This window comes from Chiloscyllium punctatum, chromosome 18, assembly GCF_047496795.1.
Source record: "Chiloscyllium punctatum isolate Juve2018m chromosome 18, sChiPun1.3, whole genome shotgun sequence".
NCBI lineage: Eukaryota > Metazoa > Chordata > Chondrichthyes > Orectolobiformes > Hemiscylliidae > Chiloscyllium > Chiloscyllium punctatum.
In genome coordinates this window covers 72,367,442-72,390,324 of record NC_092756.1, presented here as the reverse complement: position 1 = coordinate 72,390,324, position 22,883 = coordinate 72,367,442, and the positions used below count along the sequence as shown (strand labels likewise).

Here is a 22,883-nt window from a genome sequence, read left to right as displayed (position 1 = left end):
CACTGATCCCTGTGGAACACCACTGGTCACCTTTCTCCATTTCGAGAAACTCCATACAACTACTATCCTCTGTCTCCTGTTGCTCAACCAGTTCTTTATCCACCTAGCTAGAACACCCTACCCACCATGTGACTTCACTTTATCCATTAGTTTACCATGGCTTTACTAAAGTCAGTGTATATGACATCTATAGCTCTTCCTTCATCTATCAACTTGGCCACTTCCTCAAAGAACTCTATTAGGTTGGAAAGGCACAATCTCCCCTGCACAAAACCATGTTGCCTATCACTGATAAGCCCATTCTTTTCCAAATATAAATAGATTTTATCCCTCAGTACCTTCTCCAGCAACTTTCCCACCACCAACGTCAGGCTCACTTGTCTTAGTTACCTGGAATATCCCTATTACCTTCTTGAACAGGGGGACAACATTAACAACTCTCCGGTCCTCCGGCACTTCACCTGTGTTTAAGGATGCTATAAAGATATCTGTCAGGGCCCCAGCTATTTCCTCACTGGCCTCCCTCAGCAATCTGGGATAGATTCCATCCATCCTGGGGATTTGTCCACCTTAATATCCTTTAGCCTACCAACACATCCTCCCTCCTTATGTCAATGTGATCCAGAATAATCAAACTTCTGTCTCTAATCTCAGCATTCAACATGTCCCTCTCCTCAGTGAACATTGATGCAAAGTAATCATTGAGAATCTCACCCATTTTCTCAGGTTCAACACACAAGCTTCCTTCCTTGTCCTTCAGTGGACCGACCCTTTCTCTAGTTATCCTCTTGCCTCTTATTTATGAATGAAAGGTCTTGGGATTCTCCTTAATTCTGCTTGCTAAAGTTATTTCATGACCCCTTTCAGCCTGCTTGATTCCTCGTATAAGATTAGTCCTACTGTCCCGATATTCCTCCAAAGCCTGTTCTGTTCTTAGCTGCCTGGACCTTATGTACGCTTCCCTTTTCCTCTTGGCTAGTTGCGCAATTTCTGCTATCATCCATAGTTCACCAATCTCGCCTTTCCTATCCCTTGTTTTCAAAGGGACATGCCAGTCCTGCACTAAGTTCAACCTATGTTTGCAAGCCTCCCACATATCAAATGTGGCCTTCCCTTCAAATAGCTGTCCTCAATCCGCATCCCAGCTCCTGCCGAATTGTGTACATTTTCTCGTAAGGATGTGCGTACAATTGCAGGAAATGGTCAGAAGCTTGGTAGCGTCTGTGGAGAGTGACACAGTCAACTTTTGAAGTTATTAACTTTTCATCAGAACACAGTTTCTGACTTCCACACCGCAACAGGGAAATGGGGTTTGTTTGAACTCTGCTTTGAATTCAGATAGCCTGCTGAGTTTGTTTTTCCAACCTATATGAAACACACAGTCTGTCCCCTTTTCCTTACCAACAAACATTTTATCTTATGTTAAAAATCACACAACACCAGGTTTTAGTCCAACAGATTTAATTGGAAGCATTAGCTTTCGGAGCGCTGCTCCTTCATCACAATCACCTGATTCAATTGTGCTTCCAATTAAACCTGTTTGGCTATAACCTCGTAATGTGTGATTTTTTTTAACTTTGTACACCCCAGTCCAATACCAGCATCTCCAAATCATGACAACTATTGATCCTTTGTGTATAGCTACCACATGGCATCTTTAAAGGGGCTTGGGTCCAGGATTTGGATGGATTTAGACGGATCTGAACAGATTTAGACAGATTTGAACAGATTTGGGTTACGAAAGGTGCCAGCAGATTTAAACAGACTTGGAGATTAGTGTCCTCAATCTGTAAATAAAACTTAGATGAGAAGTGGAAAATCTGTTTAATTTTGGTTGTTTGTGATTGGTTAAATCAAAAGTGGGGGAAATGGCTCTTAACATTTCTGAAGAGGTTCAGGGTTCAAAGATGCTTCCCAAATTTGCAAGAAATTTTAGAAAGACTGAAAAAGGAGAAACCTTTAGAATCAGCAGACAGGCTAAAATTGGGTTTAAATAGGGATAATAGGAGTAGTTTGGGAGTAATTGTTGAGTTTGTTAGGAATTCTGTTAATTTGTTCACTGATGAAGCTTCATTTAACCACTCTTTTATAACAGATTGGCAGAGTAAGAGTTAGGTTATATTCCTTGTCACACTTCTTTTATCAGATTACAATTAGCTAATCCTGCCATGACTGTGTTCATAAGGCATTGAAATATGGCAGGTGCATTCTTCATTCCAAAGGACATTATTTTAAATTGATACAGCACATTCGGGGTTACAAACGCGGAACCTTCTTTCACTCTCTCCAACAATGGTACTTGCCAGTAATCAGGCAGTAAGTCCAACTTTGAGATGTCAGTGGTTTGTCCAACTTTTTCTACACAGTCCTCCAGCTGTGGATTTGGGTATGAGTCTGATTTAGTTATGGCGTTGACCTTCCGATAATCCACACGGAATCGTTAAGTACGATCTGACTTTAGAACCAAACAACTGCCGAACTCCACTCACTCTGACTTAGCTTGATGTCTTCTTGGAGCACTTCCTTCTGCATCTGTGCTGCTTTTAGAGGATTAAGCCTGTGGGGGTGTTGTTTTATCGGAACAGCATTCCCTACATCATCCTCTTGCACTATAGTATTAGTCGTCCCTATTCTATTCCTGCATTTTTTGTCATAGTGCTGCAACAAACATTACAATTCAGTTCCATATTCCTGGGACAGATGGCTCACTACCCTATCCCATTCCTTGAGGACTTCGTCATTCGTCAGTTTATTTTGAGGCACATCAAAATCCAAATCTTCTGGATTTGATTCCTCATTTTGAGGGGCAGTAACTAATACTGTTATGGACTAGGCCAGACCACTCAAAACATTCTTCAGCAGGCAGCCCAAACCATAACTTTGCAACTTGTTTCAATAAGTGTACAGTGAAGGTTACCCGGAGTAAGTTAGCTAGGTTGACGACCAGGTCTTAAAACAGACAAAAGTTTATTCACAAAATTACACAATGAAACACAAAGAACAGAATAAAGAATCCCTACAGAACTCAGTCTATCCAAACTGGACTTAATTATGCTCTTCCGAATATACACAACAGTCCCAATAAAAAAACTCCTTAAACACAGTAAAAATGAAACAAAGGCTTATAGGTCGAAGTTAGAAGGGCAGAAGAAGAGAGACTTTAGCAGCCTTTCTTCACATAGTCCACTGCTGAACTCCCAAACTTGTTCTGGACTGAACTGCTCAGTTAGAGAGCTGGCCATGGCCCTTGATTTCTACAGATTACTTCTAAAAACATAAAAACTTTGCCCTAACCACTCATCTGTTCGTATGTAAACAAAAAGCCAAATCCAGCTCTTTTGGAGCCTGGCCTGTTTATGACCCTTCTGAAAAAAACTAAGGACTCAGTATCCTTGAGAAAAGGAACAGCTTTTACAAAAAAGGACCAGCTTTTTGACGCCTCGCCCCCCTTTTTAAAAAAAAATCAATGTCAAAAGATGACTTCATTTTTAAAACCCTTGATAGTCTAAAACACACATATACGCTATACTAACTATATACATTCAAACATGCCCAACCACATGCATCTCAGGCTGTGGCACACCCGCCATCGAACACCTCCGTATGTCATTCGAATCTTGAAAATGCATCAACAATCACGTTTTCTCGACCTGCCACATGCACAAATGTCAAGTAGAATGGTTGCAATAACAAGCTCCATCTAAACAGTCTGGCATTTTTGTTTGTAAATTTGTCCACAAATGTCAATGGGTTATGATCAGTGTATAAGATTGACTCAGATGCATTGCTAGTAATATAAACATTGAAATGTTGCAATGCCAACACCAAGCTAAACGTCTCTTTGTCCACCGTTGAATATTTCTGTTGATGAATGTTCAACTTCCTGGAAAATTACCCGATGGGTCTTTCTATTCCCTCGTCATCCTCCTGCGGGAGCACCGCACCAACCCAGCCACATCTCTGGCATCGATAGCCACATTGAAAGGCTTTGTGTAATCAGCTGTGGCTAATACTGGGGCATTGGTTAACACAGTTTTTAGGCTAGACAAAAGTGAGGACTGCAGATACTGGAAACCAGAGTTTGGATTAGAGTGGTGCTGGAGAAGCATAGCAGGTCAGGCAGCATCTGAGGAGCAGGAAAATTGACGTTTCGGGCAAAAGCTCTTCAACAGGATGTCAAATGCCTTTTGACAGTGCACTGTGTACTGAAACTTCTTGCCCTTTTTTAACAATTCGTTGAGTGGAGCAGCCAAACTGCTAAAATTCGGAACAAGCGTTTGGTAAAATCCACTCAATCCCAGGAACCATAGTACTGCTCTTTTCGTCGACGGTGTGGGAAATTCCCCAATTACTTTCGTTTTTGCATCCAATGGGGCCTTTGTCCGTGTCCAATAATATGGCTCAGGAAGGTGACTTGGGCTTTGGCAAATTCAGTTTTAGCTAGGCTCACCTCCAAGCCTGCCTTCCGAAGTTGATCGATCAAGTCTGATAAATGCTGCAAATGTTCCTTCCGTGACTGACTAAAAATCACCAAGTCATCAATGTTGAGTAACCTGGCAATGACTGTAGTCAGTCTCTGAAATGTGGCTGGAGGGTTTTTCATAACAAATGGCATGACTTTAGACTAAAATAGTCCATTTGACAGTACGAAAGCCAAAATCGCCTTTGCTCTTTTTTGACAGAGATACTTGCCAGTAGCCTCTCAGCAAGTCCAATTTAGAAATGTAAGTTGCATGTCCCACTTTTTCGACACTGCCTTCCAACCGTGGAATTGAATATGTGTCAGTCTTTGTTAATGGCCTTGCCTTTGCGATAGTCCACACATAACTGTTGGGTACCATCTGGCTTTGGCACCATGACTATGGGTGAGCTCCAGTCACTGTAACTCACTTCGAATATGCCATCTTGGAGCATGCAGTTCTACCTCCTTCTGAACCTGTGCCAACCTTAGAGGGTTATGCCTATAAGGATAATCAGAACAGCATCACCTATACCTACATCATGCACAATTAGGTTAGTAATTCCCAGTTTACTTCTGTATATCTCCCCATGTGATAGTAATAAATCTTTCAGGTCATTTCAATTTTCTTGTGGAAGGTAACTCAATAATTTATCCCAATTTTTGTTAACTTCTTCATTGTCCAATTTGATTTGAGGAATGTCCAATTCAGAATCCTCTGAACTCGGTACTTCCTTCTATGCTATAATCATGAACACCTCTTCTTGCTTTTCTCCCCTGTCAAGATACCTTTTCAGCATATTCACAGGACACACCTGCATGATTTCTTCCTGTCTGGATTCCTTATCAAGTAGTTCACATCACTCAATTTCTTCTTGATTTGATATAGTCCACTAAACCTTGCTTTTAAAGGTTCACATATTACTGGAAGTAAGACCAATACCTTATCCTCAATTGCAAAATTGCAAATTTTTTATTTCTTATCTGCTTCCTGTTTCATTCTATGCTGTGATACTTTTAAATGCTGCCTCGCCAACTCTTCAGCTCTATTTAATCGTTCTCTAAAATTTGACACATAGTGCAAATGGGTGGTTTCTGAATTCTGATTTATTAATTTCTCCTTAATCAATTTTAATAATCCTCTTACTTCACACCCAAAAATTAATTAAAATGGACTGAATTTGGTCGATTCTTTTGGTGCATCTCTGATCATATAAAGTACAAACAGAACTCCCTTGTCCCAATCATCTGGATAATCCTGACCAGAAGCTTTCAACATGGTCTTTACTGTTTGATGCCTTCTCTGTAGAGCTCCTTGCGATTCTGGATGGTACGCAGTAGATTTGAATTGTTTTATTCCCGAGTTATCCATAACCTCCTTGAATAGCTTCAATATGAAGTTTGATCCTTGATCTGACTAGATCGCTATTGGTAGTCCATATCGAGTTAGCTGTAATATTGCATAATGGGATTGCCTCTGGAAATCTAGTCGATACATTCATTATTGTTAAAAAACATTTATTCCCACTTCTTGTTTAAGGTAGAGGACCTACACAATCAATCAAGACTCTTGTGAAAGGTTCCTCAAATGCTGGAATAGGTATTAAAGGTGCAGGTTTTATTACTGCCTGTGGTTTTCCGATTAGCTGACATGTATGACAAGTCTGGCAAAAGTCCACTACATCCTTGTCTAGTCCAGGCCAGGAAAAATATTTTTATATTTTAGCCTGTGTTTTCCTCACCCCTAAATGACCTCTAAATGGTAGCTCATGCACCACTCACAGCACCTCCTTTCTATACCCTACTGGCAAAACAATCTGATGAACTTCTACCCATTTCTCACCTGCTTGTATGTATGATGGTCTCCATTTCCTCTTTAAGACATCCTTTATTAAATAATAACAGGCAAGGATGCATTCACTCTCCTTCTCTGTATATGCCTTTTGATACAACTGTTTTAAGTTCTCATCATTGTGCTGTGACTCAATAAGCTTAGCAGAGTTAAAGATACTTGCATGTTTACCTATTTGTCCTGCTCTATCCCACTTATCTGATTAAAAGAAGTCTCTGATAAAGCTATTTCAGCTTCCTTATCTATGCCTTTTGGATTCTCCTGCTTCAACTTGTGCCTCTGTGATCTTGTGACCACTCAATCTGGGAAGATCCCTGGACAAGCATCCTGCATTTCTTCAGTTGCTTGAGTCTCCAGTGGCTTTTCAACTAGAATAGGCCCTGCCTGTTTCTGACCCCTCTGAAAAAAGCTAAGGACACAGTATCCTTGAGAAAAGCAACAGCTTTTAGCAAAAAGGACTAGCTTTGTGCCAATTCCTGCTTCTCCAATTCCTTTCTCTGTTATAATACTGCTTCAGCATGTTCACATGACATACTCGATAAATTATTTTCCTATCTGGCATCTTTACCAGGTAATTTACCTGACTTAACTTCTCAATCTGATAGGGACCACTAAACCTTGCTTTGAAGGGATCTCCTACCACTGGTAACAGCACCAATGTGTTACAGCACAATTGCGAGTTTTTGATTTCTTGTCTGCTTCCCGTTTTGCTGATATTTTTAGGTGCTGTCTAGCCAACTTCTCCACTCTATTTAACCGTTCCCTAAAATTTGACACATAATCCAATAGGTCTCTGAATTCTGAGTTGCCAATTTTACCTTAATTAATTCCTGTGGTCATCTCACCATGCCCAAAAGCTAATTCAAATGGACTGAATTTGGTCAATTCATTTGGTGCATCCCTGGCTGAGGAGCTGGTGTATGGGAGAAGGATTCACATTTTTGGATCATTGGAATCTCTTTTGGGGTAGAAGTGACCTGTACAAGAAGGACGGATTGCATCTAAATTTGAAGGGGACTAATATACCGCTAGAGCTGCTCGTGAGGATTTAAACTAGTAAGGTGGGAGGGGTGAGACCCAGGGAGATAGTGAGGAAAGAGATCAATCTGAGACTGGTACAGTTGTGAACAGAAGTGAGTCAAACAGTCAGTGCAGGCAGGGACCAAGCAGAGAATAAGGAAGGACTGATAAATTAAACTGCATTTATTTCAGTGCAAGGGGCCTAACAGGGAAGGCAGACGAACTCAGGGCATGGTAGGAACATGGGTCTGGGATATCATAGCAATTACAGAAACATGGCTCAGGGATGGGCAGGACTGGCAGCTTAATGTTCCAAGATACTAATGCTACAGGAAGGATAGAAAGGGAGGCAAGAGAGGAGGGGGAGTGGCATTTTTGATAAGGAATAGCATTACAGCTGTGCTGAGGGAGGATATTCCTGGAAATACATCCAGGGAAGTTATTAGGGTGGAACTGAGAAATAAGAAAGGGATGATCACCTTATTGGGATTGTATTATAGACCCCCTAATAGTCAGAGGGAAATTGAGAAACAAACTTGTAAGGAGATGGGCGGCACGGTGGCACAGTGGTTAGCACTGCTGCCTCACAGCGCCAGAGACCCGGGTTCAATTCCCGCCTCAGGCGACTCTCTGTGTGGAGTTTGCACATTCTCCCCGTGTCTGCGTGGTTTTCCTCCGGGTGCTCCGGTTTCCTCCCACACTCCAAGGATGTGCAGGCCAAGGATGTGCAGGTCAGGTGAATTGGCCATGCTAAATTGCCCGTAGTGTTAGGTAAGGGGTAGATGTAGGGGTATGGGTGGGTTGCGCTTCGGCGGGGCAGTGTGGACTTGTTGGGCAGAAGGGCCTGTTTCCACACTGTAAGTAATCTAATCTAATCTAATCAAATCTAAAAAAAAAGAGATCTCAGCTATCTGTAAGAATATTAAGGTGATTATGGTAGGGGATTTTAACTTTCCAAACATAGACTTGGGACTGCCGTAGTGTTAAGGGTTTAGTTGGAGAGGAATTTGTTAAGTGTGTACAAGAAAATTTTCTGATTAAGTATGTGGATGTATATACTAGAGAAGATGCAAAACTTGACCTACTCTTGGGAAATAAGGCAGGGCATGTGACTGAGGTGTCAGTGGGGGAGCAACCATTATGCCAGCAACCATAATTCTACTAGATTTAAAATAATGATGGAAAAGGATAGACCAGATCAAAAAGTTGAAGTTCTAAGTTGGAGGAAGGCCAATTTTGACAGTACTAGGCAAGAACATTCAAAAGCTGATTGGGGACAGATGTTCGCAGGTAAAGGGACAGCTGGAAAATGAGAAGCCTTCATAAATGAGATAACGAGAATCCAGAGAAAGTATATTCCTGTTAGGGTGAAATGAAAGACTGGCAGGTATAGGGAATGCTGGATGACTAAAGAAATTGAGGGTTTGGTTAAGAAAAAGAAGGAAGCATATGTGAGGTATAGACAGGATAGATTGCGTGAATCCTTAGAAGAGTATAAAAGAAGTAGGAGTATACTTAAGAGGGAAATCAGGAGGGCAAAAAGAGGACATGAAATAGTTTTGGCATATAGAATTAAGGAGAATCCAAAGAGTTTTTACAAATACATTAAGGACAAAAGGGTAACTAGGGAGAGAACAGGGCACCTCAAGATCAGCAAGGTGGCCTTTGTGTGCAGCTGCAGAAAATGGGGGAGATACTAAATGAGTCTTTTGCATCAATACTTACTGTGGAAAAGGATATGGAAGATATAGATTGCAGGGAAATAGATGGTGACACCTTGCAAAATGTCCATATTTCAGAGGAGGAAGTGCTGGATGTCTTGATAAATCCCCAGGACCTGATCAGGTGTACCTGGTGTTGGAGGGTTGTTTTTCAGACTGAAGGCCTGTGACCAGTGGAGTGCCACAAGGATCGGTGCTGGGTCCTCGACTTTTTGTCATTTACATAAATGATTTGGATGTGAGCATAAGAGGTACAGTTAGTAAGTTTGCAGATGACACCAAAATTGGAGGTGTAGTGGACAGTCAAGAGGGTTACCTCAGATTACAACAGGATCTTGACCAGATGGGCCAATGAACTGCGAAGTGGCAGATGGAGTTTAATTCAGATAAATGCGAAGTGCTGCATTTTGGGAAAGCGAATCTTAGCAGGACTTATACACTTAATGGGAAGGTCCTAGGGAGTGTTGCTGAACAAAGAGACCTTGAAGTGCAGGTTCATAGCTGCTTGAAAGTGGAGTCGCAGGTAAATAGCATAGTGAAGAAGGTGTTTGGTATGCTTTCCTTTATTGGTCAGAGTATTGAGTACAGGAGTTGGGAGGTCATTGCAGCTGTACAGGCCATTGGTTAGACCACTGTTGGAATATTGTGTGCAATTCTGGTCTCCTTCCTATCGGAAAGATGTTGTGAAACTTGAACGGGTTCAGAAAGACTTATAAGGATCCAGGGTTGGATGATTGGAGCTATAGGGAGAAGCTGAACAGACTGGGGCTGTTTTCCCTGGAGCGTCGGAGGCTGAGGGGTGACCTTATAGAGGTTTACAAAGTTTATGAGCGGCATAGATAAGATAAATAGACAAAGTCTTTTCCCTGGGGTCGGGGAGTCCAGAACTAGAAGGCGTAGGTTTAGGGTGTGAGGGGAAAGATATAAAAGAGACCTAAGGGGCAACTTTTTCGCGCAGAGGGTGGTACATGTATGGAATGAGCTGCCAGAGGAAGTGGTGGAGGCTGGTACAATTGCAACATTTAAAAGGCATTTGGAGGGGTATATGAATAGGAAAGGTTTGGAGGGATAATGGGCAGAGTGTTGGCAGGAGGGACTAGATCGGGTTGGGATATCTGGTCGGCATGGACGGGTTGTACCGAAGGGTATGTTTCCGTGCTGTATATATCTTTGGATTGTGGGAGGAAATCCACGCAGATACAGGGAGAATGCACAGACAGTCACCTAAGGCTGGAATCAAACCCAGGTCCCTGCTGCTGTGAGGCAGCAGCGCTAACCACTGAGCTGTGTTGCCTAGTTTTAGGTAGGGGTCCTCTGCAATCAATTAAGACCCCTGTAAAAGGTTCCTCAAATGCAGGAATGGGTACTAAAGGTACTGTTTTATTACCGCCTGAGGTTTTCTAATTACCAGACACATGTAACATGCCTGGCAAAATTCAACCACGTCCTCATGCAATCCAGGCCAATAGAAATGCGTTTGTATCTTAGCCTGAGTCTTCCTCACTCCTGGATGACCTCCTACTGGTAATTCATGTGTAATACTTTCTGTCTGTATGCTACCAGCAACACAATCTGATGTACTTCTGCCCATTTCTCCTCTGCACAAACCTGCTGAGATCCCCATTTTCACATTTGGATTTTATCCTTAGAAACACTCAAGAATACATTCTACTTCCTTTTCTGAATAGGCTTTAGTGTATAAATCCTTTATTGTCTCATCTTTTTGTTGTAACGCCAGTAACTTTTCAGAACTAAACATGTCTGCCTGATCGTCTTACCTGTTCAGGTTTTTCCTTTACCATTTCATCAGACAGGGTGTCAGCTAATTGGACCTCAACTCCTTCATCTTTCTCTTTCGTTTGCCCTTCTTGCTTTAACTTGGGAATGTGGGATCTTCTTTCAACACAGTCCGGAAAAATTCCGATGTATTTTTCTGTTAACTCCTCAGTTCTCTGGTTTTCCTTCAGCTTCTCCACTACAAGGGCATCATTCCCACCTTTGATCCTGCTAGGTAATTTCCAAGAACAAAGTATATTCCTGGAATAGACACTCTTTCAATCACTTCCACTGTCACTTCCCCAGTCTTGAGTGCACTTCCCACCCTGATTTTACACAGGAGAATGCTAAATCTATCTCTATCTATCTCACGGATTATCATACTCCTAGGTAACATTTCAGATGGAGTCCAAATACTTTCATCTCTTACTATTACAGACTGACTAGCTTCCATATCTCTCAATATTTTAACTTCTTTACCTTCTCCCCCTGTTTTTCCTGAGTAAACCTTACCCACAGCAGTGAAGTCTTCGTAAAGACCGGATGCTACTTTACTATCCAGCCCATGACTAGGCTGTGTATTTTCTGCAGATCCCTGACTTCTTTTGGGATTTTCTTCACGACCTCAACTAATCCCACTGCTTTAGCCTCTTTTACCACATCCTCTTTCCTCGTGGCTTTATTCAACCTCCAGCACTGTGTCTTTGTGTATTCCATCTTACTACAGTGAAAGCACCTGAGGCCTTTCACCTCCTGTTTGCCTTCTTGGATTTCTGTTTTCACCAATCGTAAACTATTCCCAATGTGATCTACTTCTGGTTTCTCATTGAATGATTTCCCTTTTTTCCCAGTTTCTATCCCTCATGGACTGAAATTGCTGTCGGAAGCTACATTTTAATTTATCACTAATGCATATTCATCCACCATGTCTGCAGTCCTTCTTTCTATTCCTGAATATGAGTTCTTATCATTTCTGGAAGTGAGTTTTTACACTCCTCCAGCAGAATAACCTCTCACCAGAAAAGACCCTCATATGTCTTTCCTATCTTTAATGCTCTCACCCATCTATTGAAGTTGCTGTGTTTAATTCTTTCAAATTCAACATAAGACTGACCTGGTTCCTTTCTTGTGAACCACTATACCACTATCTATATGGGTGACCATCCTCCAAGGCGGACTTCGGGGCAGGCAACAACGAAAAGTGGCCGAGCAGAGGCTGATAGCCAAGTTCAGTACCTATGGGGATGGTCTCAACCGGGACCTTGGGTTCATGTCACACTACAGGTGATCTCATTGCACTAAACACACACACACACCTTCCACACTCATACATACACCCTCTCATAGACTTATACCCCTTTACACTCACACTCGCATACATATACACACTCTCTCACAAGCACTCGTAATTCCCCTCTCCCCACACACACACAGCCACCTGCACACATACACATATAAGTTTGTGGGGTTAATGTGTACGTGCAGAATTACATTTTACTTTGCTCAAAAACTACATAACTCCATGTGAGATTCTGTAAATCCATTTTTTCGATTAGATTCAGTCTGACCATTGTGGCACAGACAGTCTCACACAGGGAAGCTCACACCTTCAATACATCATCTGGGCCGACATGACACGAATTTTTAGAGTTCACTTGAGAATGTAACTTTTAAAAAAGGTTTTGCGATTTACATATGAAAGAGCTGAAACCAACCTGGTCATTCTAAAAGATGAGAGACTTAACAAACAATCCAGGTCTTTTGCAATATATAATTTCAGTTCCACACACAGTAAACATTTGCTATAAATTCTGTGTCTTACGATCTTACATTCCAGAACCATCTGATGAAGGAGCAGCACTCTGAAAGCTAGTGCTTCCAAATAAACCGGTTGGACTATAACCTGGTGTTGTGTGATTTTTACCTATCAATACACTTCTGGTACCAATTCATAGCCACTCCAAATAGCCTGTTTAACAGCTTCATAATCTCTTGACAGCACTTCTGACAGTGCTGCAAACACTGCACTAGCCGTGCCTACCAACTTGGTCTGAATTAACATAACCCACACAGTCTCTAGCCAGTCCTGCTGTTTAGCCAGTTTTACAAAGGAAATGAAAAAGGCTTCTATGTCTCTTTTATCAAATTTTGGTAATGTTTGGACATATTTGTATATCCCTAACCAGGCTGTTGGCGACAATAACTTTGCTCATCATCCTTTCTATCTTGTCATTTTAAAGTCTTTTTGCTTCAAGTTTCAACTTCATCTCTTCCAACTCGAACATTCTTTCCTCTCCTTCTGCTAGGGCATTCGTCTCCTTTTCGTTTTCCTCTGCTTCTAATCTTAATTCAATCTCTATTGCCTTCCTTTCATTCTTTAACTCCACTTATCTTTAGCAACCTAAATCTTTCTAACTCCACCCCACTTGACTGTTTCTCTGATACACCTAAATGCTTTCCTAACTCTGCTACAATTTCAGCTTTCCTATTATCCTAAGTTGAACCCAATTTTAGCCTGTTGCTAATTGTAAAAGTGACTCCTTTCTCTGTCTTTATAAACTTTGTTGGCAAATTTGGGAAGTATCTTCGAAACCCAGATCCTCTTTAGCAATGTTAAGAGCAATTTCCCCCACTTTTGATTTAACCAACCGCAAGTAACCTATATTAGACAGATGTTCTACGTCTCACCCAAGTTTTATTTAAACTCACTAATACCCAAGTCTGTTTAAATCTGCTGGGATCCTTTCTGTTCAAATCTGTCCAAATCCATTCAGATCAATACACGAACTAGCCAAATCCCATAGATGAACCATCCAGATCTCCAAATCTATCCAGATCCCAGACCCCTCTCCTAACTCTGCAAAACTCCAGCCCATTGTGACTGACTCAAGGCGCCTCTGATAACTAGCACACTGTCAAGACACACTTGGAGAGTAAGCCTAAATTATGTTCAAGGTCTGCAACAGTGCTGGAACCCACCAACTAATCGTCATGCCTCACTGAAGTAGCATCTGGGAAACCAAGTTCCAGACTTGTCACAGAAGTTAAAAATTTTATCCATGTATGCAAAATTCCCTAATTTATCTGACTTTTTAAACCCAAGTTAACAGAAAGCATGGACCAGCTTCTGTTCTTAATAAGAGTTACTATTTATTCGCTACAAGTAAACATCTATGAAATGTTAACATATAACTTTACTGATTAAAACTCTAACTCCATATAACACTCCCCCTACACCCACATGCAGAGAGACACAATAAAACATTGGTGTTATGGGTGGAAGAAAAAACTGAGAAGACAGTTCAGTGGCTCCTGTCCACAGGATTCACTGAGAAGGTTGTTTTGGCTTGTCAGGATCTGCTGTTCATTGGTCTCATTCTTCTACAAGTGGTTTTCACTCACTTGCAGGAGGCGTGGTTTACAAATTATAAAATCTCAAATTTATTGGTAAAAAGCAGCATCAGACAGTGTCTGGTGAGGGAATATAAACTAGTTTTCTTAAGACTTCAGGAATTGTTTCACAGAGAAAAGAACACCATGTCCCCTTTCAAAGGTCCAAAGGCTTCTGACTATATCAAACCCACCTACAAGGTGTTAGGCTACCTGGAAACCAATCATGTAATTGAGAGCAAAAACAAAACCTTTGTCATCAACAACTGATTATAATTCCACAATCCAATCTGCTACATGTTGCCAGCTGTATTTCACATCTCGTTGGTTCCAGCTCATTTGTAGTAATCTGCCCCTTGAAACATTAGCAATGGAAACACCATTAGCATAAGTATTGGTAACCTGTTTTTTTTTTAAAGGCAGCAATTCTTTCAATAATCTTTAGATTTTAAAGCAAAGCTTATCCCATTTCAGTCCACAGTCAAAAATACAAAGATAAAGTCTTTCGACTAAGAAAGAAATAAGAGTTCCACCACAAGCTCAAGCTGAGCTGACGGATTGATGGTGTGTATACTGACATTGCTTCAATTGGCCAAGGAAGCGTCCCAGTAGGTCAAAACCCAGGAGCTCATTCTCAAACAGCACTGTGAGCATATCTACATCACACTGACTATAGCAGTACAAGAAGGCATCTCAGCATCACCTTCTCAAGGGCAATTATAGATGGGCAATAAATGCTGTCATCGAGTTATAGAAATGTACAGCACAGAAACAGACTCTTCAGTCCAACTCATCCTTGCCACCAGCTATCCTAAATTCATCTAGTCCCATCTGCCAGCATTTGACCCATATTCCTCTTAAACCTTTCCTGTTCACATACCCATCCAGATGCCTTTTAAATGTTGTAATTGTACCAGTCTCTACCACTTCCTCTGGCGGCTCTTACATACATGCCCCACCCTCAGCATGAAAAAGTTATCCCTTGGGTCCCTTTTAAATCTTTCCCCTTTCCCCTTAAACCTATGTCCTCTAGTTTTGGAATCCCCTACCCTGGGAAAAAAACCTTGCCTATTTATCCTATCCATGCCCCTCATGAATTTATAAACGCCTATACGGTCACCCCTCTGCCTCCCAGGCTCCAGGGAAAACAGCCCCAATCTCTTCAGTCTCTCCCTGTAGCTGAAGGCCTCCAACCCTGGCAATATTCTTTTAAATCTTTTCTAAACCCTTTCAAGTTTCCCAACATCTTTCCTATAACAGGGAGACCAGAATTCAACACAGTATTCCAAAAGTGGCCTTACCAAAATGTAGCACCTCACATTTATCTAGATCAAACTCCATTTGCCACTCCTCGGCTCATCTGATCAACGTCCTGTTGAACTCTGAAGTAAGCTTCTTGGCAATGTCCACCACTCTGCCTTCTTCAATCCTCTTCATCAATCCTTTTGTCAAAAAAGCTGTATCAGGTTACTGAGATGCGATTTCCCACGCATTAAGCCATGTTGGCTATCCCTCATGAGTCCTTACTTTTCCAAATAAATATAAACTTACATATAAATCCTATCCCTCGGAATCCCCTCCAACAACTTGCCCATCATTGATGTCAGGCTCACTGGTCTTTAATTCCCTGGAATTTCCTTACCACCTTTTTAAAATAATGGCACCATGTTAGCCAACCTCCATCTTCCGATACCTCACCCGTGACTATTGATGATGCAAATATCTTGGCAAGGGGCCTAGCAATCACTTCTCCAGCTTCCCAAAACATTATAGGGTACACATGATCAGGTTCTGGGGATTTATTTACCTTTATGCATTTTAAGACATCCAGCGCCTCCACCTCTGTAACATGGACACTTTTCAACTTTTAGCTATTTATTTTTCCAAGTATTTATTTTATCCTTCTCCACAGTAATCACTAATACAAACACTTGTTTAGTATCTGCCCTATCTCCTGCATTTCCACACATAGGCGGCTTTGCTGATCTTTAAAGGGTTCTATTCTCTCTCTCGTTATCCTTTTATCTTTAATGTATCTGTAGAAACTCTTTGGATTCTCCTTAACCTTATTTGCCAAAGCTATTCTCATATCCTTTTGTTTTCTCCTGATTTCTCTCTTAAGTATATTCCTGCTGCCTTTGTACCCTTCTAGGGATTCACTCAATCCCCATTGTCTATTCCTGACATATGCTTCCTTCGTTTTCTTCACCAGAACCTCAATTACTGTAGTCATTCAGCATTTTCTACATCTACCAGCCTTGCCTTTCATCCTAACAGGGACATATTGTCCCTGGACTCTCATTACCTTATGTTTTCAGGCTTTCTGCTTTCCAGCAGTCACTTTTACATGCAAAAATCTGCCCCCAATCAACTTTTGAATGTTCTTACCAAATACAGTCAAAACTGGCCTTCCTCCTGTATTGAACTTTAACTTTTGGGTATATCCTATTCCATCACTATTTTAAAATTAATACAATTATGATCACTTTCCCCAAAGTGATCCTCCACTGACACCTCAGTCACCTGCCCTGCCTTATTTCCCGAGAGTAGGTCAAGTTTTGCTCCTTCTCTATTGGTACATTCACATACTGATTAAGAAACTTTTGTTGTACAGACTCAAGAAATTACTCTCCATCTGAAACTTTAATATGGCAGTCCCAGCCTATGTTTGGAAAGTTAAAATTCCCTACTGTTACATCCTATTATTCTTACAGATAACCGAGATCTCCTTACAAAGTTGTTTCTCAATTTCCTGCTGACTATTGAAGGTGGGGATGGGGGCGAGGGGGTGTGGAACTATAATACAATCCCAATAAGGTGATCATACCTTTCTTATTTCTCAGTTCCACCCAAATAACTTCATTGGATGTACTGCCTGGAATATCTTCTCTAAGTACAGCTGTAATGTTATCCCCAATCAAAAATGCCACTTTCCCTCCTTTCTTGCTATCCTTTCTATCCTTTCTATAGAATCTATACCCTGGAACACTAAGCTGCCAGTCCTGTCCATCCCTGAGTGACATCCGTGTAATAGCTATGATATCCCGGTCCCATGTTCCCAACCATGCCAGAGTTCATCTACCTCACCTGTCAGGCCTCTTGTGTTGAAATAAATGCAGTTAAATTGATCGGTCCTATCTCGTTCTCTGCTTTGCTCCCACTTGCCTTGACTATTTGACACCTCCCCCACCCCCCCCCACTCCAAATTTAAACCTTCCGAAGTGGCTCTAGCAAATCTCCCTGCCAGTCTATTAGAACCCATTCAAATTCAGGTGCAATCATCCTTATTATTCAGGTCACTTTACTCGACATAATTCCACTGAACCAAAAATGTGTATCCTTCTCCCCGGCACTAGCTCCTCAGCTACACATTCATCTGCTCTAACCTCCTATTCCTACTGTCACTAGCATGTGGCACTGGGAGTAATCCAGATATTACTATTCTTGAGGACCTACGTTTTAACCTCCTGCCTAATTTCCTATATTATCTCCTCAGAATCTTGTCCTTTTCTCTTCCTGTGTTGTTGGTTCCAGCATGTACAACGACCTCCTGCTGGTCTCTCTCCCCTTTGAGACTATTCTGTAGCCCCTCTAAGACATCTTTGACCTTGGCAGCTGGAGGCAACACCACTCTGATATCTCATTGCCTGCTGCAGAAATATCTGTCTGTGCTTCTGAATGGAGAGTCCCCTCTCACAATCAATTGTTTGGAACCTGGCACACCCCTCAACACAGTCTCGGTACCAGAAGCCTGACTGTCAGTGCTACATTCCCCTGAGAGTCTGCCACCCCCTACATTTTCTAAAACAGAATACTTGTTTAAGATGGGGTTAGCCACAGGAGACTACCTGTCTCCCTCTCCTTCCTTTTCTAGAGGTAACCCATCCACCCAACTATATCTGAGGTTTTTCTCTCTTCATGAAACCACCATCCATCACACCCCCTAACTCCTGTAAATTCTTCATTGCCTCTAACTGCCACTCCAACCTATCCATGTGATCTGATACGATTTGCAATCAACACCTTTCCTGCAGACATAATCATCAGTAGCATTGAAATTCTTCCTAATCTCCCACATCCAACAGGAAAAGCACATCCCTCTACTAAAGGCCGTCTTTGCACCTTAACAATCTACAGACACAGAAAATGCTTACTGGTGATGCCCACGTGCTGAGAAGGGAAGTTTTTTTCATTTTATAAAACTATTCAGAAATTGCATAATTATATAGATGTTTTTGTGTTTGCAAAATTTGTGTAAGTTTTCGAGAAAATAATGACCTTTAATTTTATCAGTTTTGTTTTCTTTTCACAGGCAGAACTAAAAAATTTAATGGACATTGCTTCTCCTGTATTTGATTTTGCAAAGGAGCTCATTAGGCACAACTTGGCAAGTACTTAATCATCTTCCTGCCAGTTTTATGACTGTTCTGAGATGTGAGTCAAAAAGTATAGTGCTGGAAAAGCACAGCCGGACAGGCAGCATCCAAGGAGCAGGAGAGTTGATGTTTCGAGCATAAGCTCTTCATCATCTTTCCCAATGAAGAGCTTATGCTCGAAACGTCGGCTGTCCTGCTCCTCGAATGCTGCCTGATTGGCTGTGCTTTTCTAGCTGAAAATGTGTTGCTGGAAAAGCGCAGCAGATCAGGCAGCATCCAAGGAGCAGGAGAATTGACGTTTCGGGCATCAGCCCTTCTTCAGGATCTGCTGCGCTTTTCCAGAAACACATTTTCAGCTCTGATCTCCAGCATCTGCACTCCTCACTTTCTCCCTGTTCTGAGATGTGAGGCAAGGCAGTTCCATTGAGGGAAAAAAATCTACCTCCAAATCAATAATCTGTAACAAAATAGGAGCAGAGGTTTTGCAGCTTTCCTTTTCATTTTCTGGTGTAAATGCAGAAACTAATCACATTTGTTAAATTTGTTTTCATGACTTGCTGACTTGTTTTCATGAATTTATAGCATATTAAACAGCAGAAGGCACTATAAAAATACAAATTGTTGTCTATACCACAGCAATTCAGATGCTGTACTCATAATGCTGTGAGAAAATGCTCATTGTCTAACCAAATGCATGTGATATTTTAGGTTGCTGTAATCGAAACAGTGTATCCTAGTTTCAAAGTTATCACTAAGACTAAGTTCCTTGAACTTGAAGTAAAAACGGCAAGTGCAGGAAGTTCCACGAGGAAATTCCACTATCTCTGATGAAAGGTCATCGACCTGCAGTATCAGTTCTGTTCCTCTCTCCTCAAATTCTGTCTGACCTACTGACCATTTCCAGTAATCTTTTCTTTTATTGTTCAAAATTCTACAGAATCTAGAAAGTTTCTTGCAGACTGGAAAGTAACAAATGTGAGTCCATTATTTAAAGAGAGAGGAAGGAATAGCAAAATTGGCAGTAGTGACATAGATTTAAGAAAGGGAAATCATATTTGACTAATCTTGTAGTACAGATAAAGAAGAACCAGTGGATATGGTGAATTTGGATTTTTAGAAGATTTTGATAAGGTCCATCATGGAATTTTGGAAAGCATGTGGGTTAGTGGCAGTATACTAGGATTGATTATGAATTGGTTAACAGATGGAAAACAGAGTAGGAATAAAGTAATCATTCTTGGGGTGGATGCTGTAACCAATGGAATAGAGTCATAGAGTTATAGAGTCGTAGAGATGTACAGCATGGAAAAAGACCCTTCGGTCCAACTTGTCAATGCCGACCAGATATCCCAACCCAATCTAGTCCCACCTGCCAGCACCCGGCCCATATCCCTCCAAACCCTTCCTATTCATATACCCATCCAAATGCCTTTCAAATGTTGCAATTGTACCAGCCTCCACCACTTCCTCTGGCAGCTCATTCCATACACGTACCATCCTCTGTGTGAAAAGGTTGTCACTTAGGTTTCTTTTATATCTTTCCCCTCTCACCTATGCCCTCTAGTTCTGAACTCTCCCACCCCAGGGAAGAGACTTTATCTGTTTATCCTATCCATGCCCCTCATGATTTTGTAAACCTCTATATCAGGGTTAGGTTCACAATCTCTACAAATGATTTGGATTTGGGGAACTAATTATATAATTTCTATATTTACTGCTGACTATCACCTAGGTGGGAGTGCAAGTCAAGAGAAGGCTGCAAGGAAGTAGAAAGGCAATTTGGACGGGCTAAGTAAATGGGCTGGAAATTGGCTGATGGAATACAAAGCAAATATGTGTGAAGTTCTCTTCATTAGTAGAAGAAAATACGAAGCCAGAATACTTCCTAAATGTGAGAGTTTAGGAAGTGCTGGTGTCCAAAGGGACCTGAGAGTCCTTGTTCATGAGTCAATAAAAATTGGAATGCAGGTGTATCAATTACGAAGGCAAATGATTCAATGGCCTTCATCTGCAAGAGTTTTGAGGACAGAGGAAAGATACCTTGCCGTGATTGTATAGAGTTTCGATGACCCCCCCCCCCCCCCCCACCCAACCAGAATACTGTACACAATTTTAGTCTCCTTATGTAAGGAACAATATGTTTGACATGGAGGGAATGCAAGAAGTGCACCAGACTGATCTTTGGGATGGCAGGATTGCCTTCTGATGAAAGATCAAGGAATCTGGTTGTTTACTTTTTTGAGTTTTGGAGAATGAAAAATTATCTCATTGAAACTTGCAAATCCTTATGAGGCATGACAGTGAATATAGATAAGTTTTTTCTCCTGGCTGCTGAACCATGGGATGGGACATAACCTCGAAAACTTAGGTCACCCTTTTCGTATTGAGATGAAGAGGAGTTTTTTTCAAGAGCATAGTAAATCTTGTGGAATTTTCTACTCCAGAGGCTGTGGAAGCTCAATCTTTGAGCAGCTTCAGGACCAAAATTAATAGATTTCTGTTAACTATTAACATTAAAGGATCTGGAAATAGTGTGGGAAAGTGGCATTGAGGTAGATGGTCAGCCATAATCTAATTGTTTCAGACATGATAGAGAGCAATGTAATAGAGGTGGAGGAGTTACATTATTTATATAGGAGAATGTCACAGCTGTACAAAGAGAGGACATCTTGGATGGCAAATCCAGCAAGACAGTATTCCCATCATGGTGTTATATTTATAGATTTCCCAATAGCCAGCAGGAATCGGAGGATCAGATATGTAAGCAGATCATGGAAAGATGTAAAACCAACAGGGAGTGGTAGTGGGTGATGTTAATTTTCCCAATATTCACTCTGACTCCCAATGCCCAGGGCATTGATGAGGCAGTGTTTGTTAAGTGTATTCAGGAGAGATTCTTGAAACAATATGTAGATAGTCCAAATAGAGAAGGAGCCAGTTTAGATACATCGTTATATTGAGAATGAGCCTGGCCAGGTGATCAGAGTTTCAGTGGGAGAGTATTTTGGGAACAGTGATCATAATTCTGTAAGTTTTATGATAGTTATGGCAAAAGCTAAGACTGACTCTCACATGAAAGTGCTAAATTGGGGGAAAACTAAATGCAATAGAATTAAATTGGAACTGGAAAAATTGGATTGAGGGGAGCTATTTAAAGGTAAATCCACTAGAGTTCAGGACCAGCAAGTTCTAGGGAGGATGAAAGATAAGGGTAGTAAGATTTGGGAACCTGGGATAATGAAAGATGATTTAAGTTTTTAGTTATAAAAAAAGGAAGGTTTAGGAAACAGAAATAAACATGCTTCTTGAGTATAAAAGAAGCAGAAAAGTGCATTTTGTTATGGAAAAAAAGAAACTCGGAGGGCTAGAGGGGACCATGAAATATCCCTGAAGAAGTTTAAGAGTCATTTAAACAGACACATGAACAGGCAGAGAATAGAGGGATATGTACCATGTTCAGGCAGTTGGGAGTAGAATAGCGTCATGGTTGATGCAGACATGTTGCTTTGAAGGGTTGGACTGTTCAATGTTCCATGTAATAGCAGAGCAGACTTAATGGGCTGAATGGCCTACTCTTTGTATGTTCTTATTCCAGTTATTCGCACTTTGAAGTTGACAAATGATTCAAACCATTTATTGGCATTTATCACAATGCAGCATGCATACTTGTGAAAATAGTTTAATATGCATGTGTAATAATACTTGAGTTCACTGAAGAATTCAAATAGGTGATAGATTTGAACTCATAGATTTTCAGGGCAGATAAAGTTCTCTGATTTTTCTCCTGACACCTACTGTTATGTTCCTTTTTCCTCAATCCTGCTATGTGAGAACTCACAAGTTTCATAGGACTATCTCATTCCTTTACCTGTTCCCTGATGACCAATAGTAAGTGCAGCTTTCTATACATTGTTGCTGCTACACTACTATTTCTGAACTCGTTCAATTGAAGACAGTTATTTCAGCAAAGATCCATGTACATAACGTATATCAGTTTTCCACACCCCTTTCTGGGTGTGTCCTTAATGAAGTTATTATATCCCGTATAAGCCTTTTAATAATCAATCAAAATTCCAACTTCCTGAATTGATTACCAAACCATGACCTGGGAAATCATTCATCAGACCCTTCAGTCCAACCAATCCATGCCAACCAAGTTTCCCAAACTAAGCTAGTCCCATTTGCTTGCATTTAGCCCGTATCCCTCTAAACCTTTCCTATGAAAGTACCTGTCCAAATGCCTTTTTAAAGTTGTAGCTGTACCTGCATCTAAAACTTCCTCTGGCAGT

At 41.1% G+C, this 22,883-nt stretch overlaps 1 protein-coding gene across 2 annotated transcripts in view; it reads left to right on the top strand.

Moving 5' to 3' along the window:
• Window positions 1-22,883, top strand: part of ift56 (intraflagellar transport 56) — a 97,570-nt gene that overhangs the window by 21,227 nt on the left and 53,460 nt on the right. For both annotated transcript variants that reach the window (XM_072588483.1, XM_072588484.1), the window contains one exon: window positions 18,531-18,605. In XM_072588483.1, coding sequence (XP_072444584.1) covers window positions 18,531-18,605 — 75 coding nt within the window. The remainder of the gene's footprint in view (window positions 1-18,530; window positions 18,606-22,883) is intronic.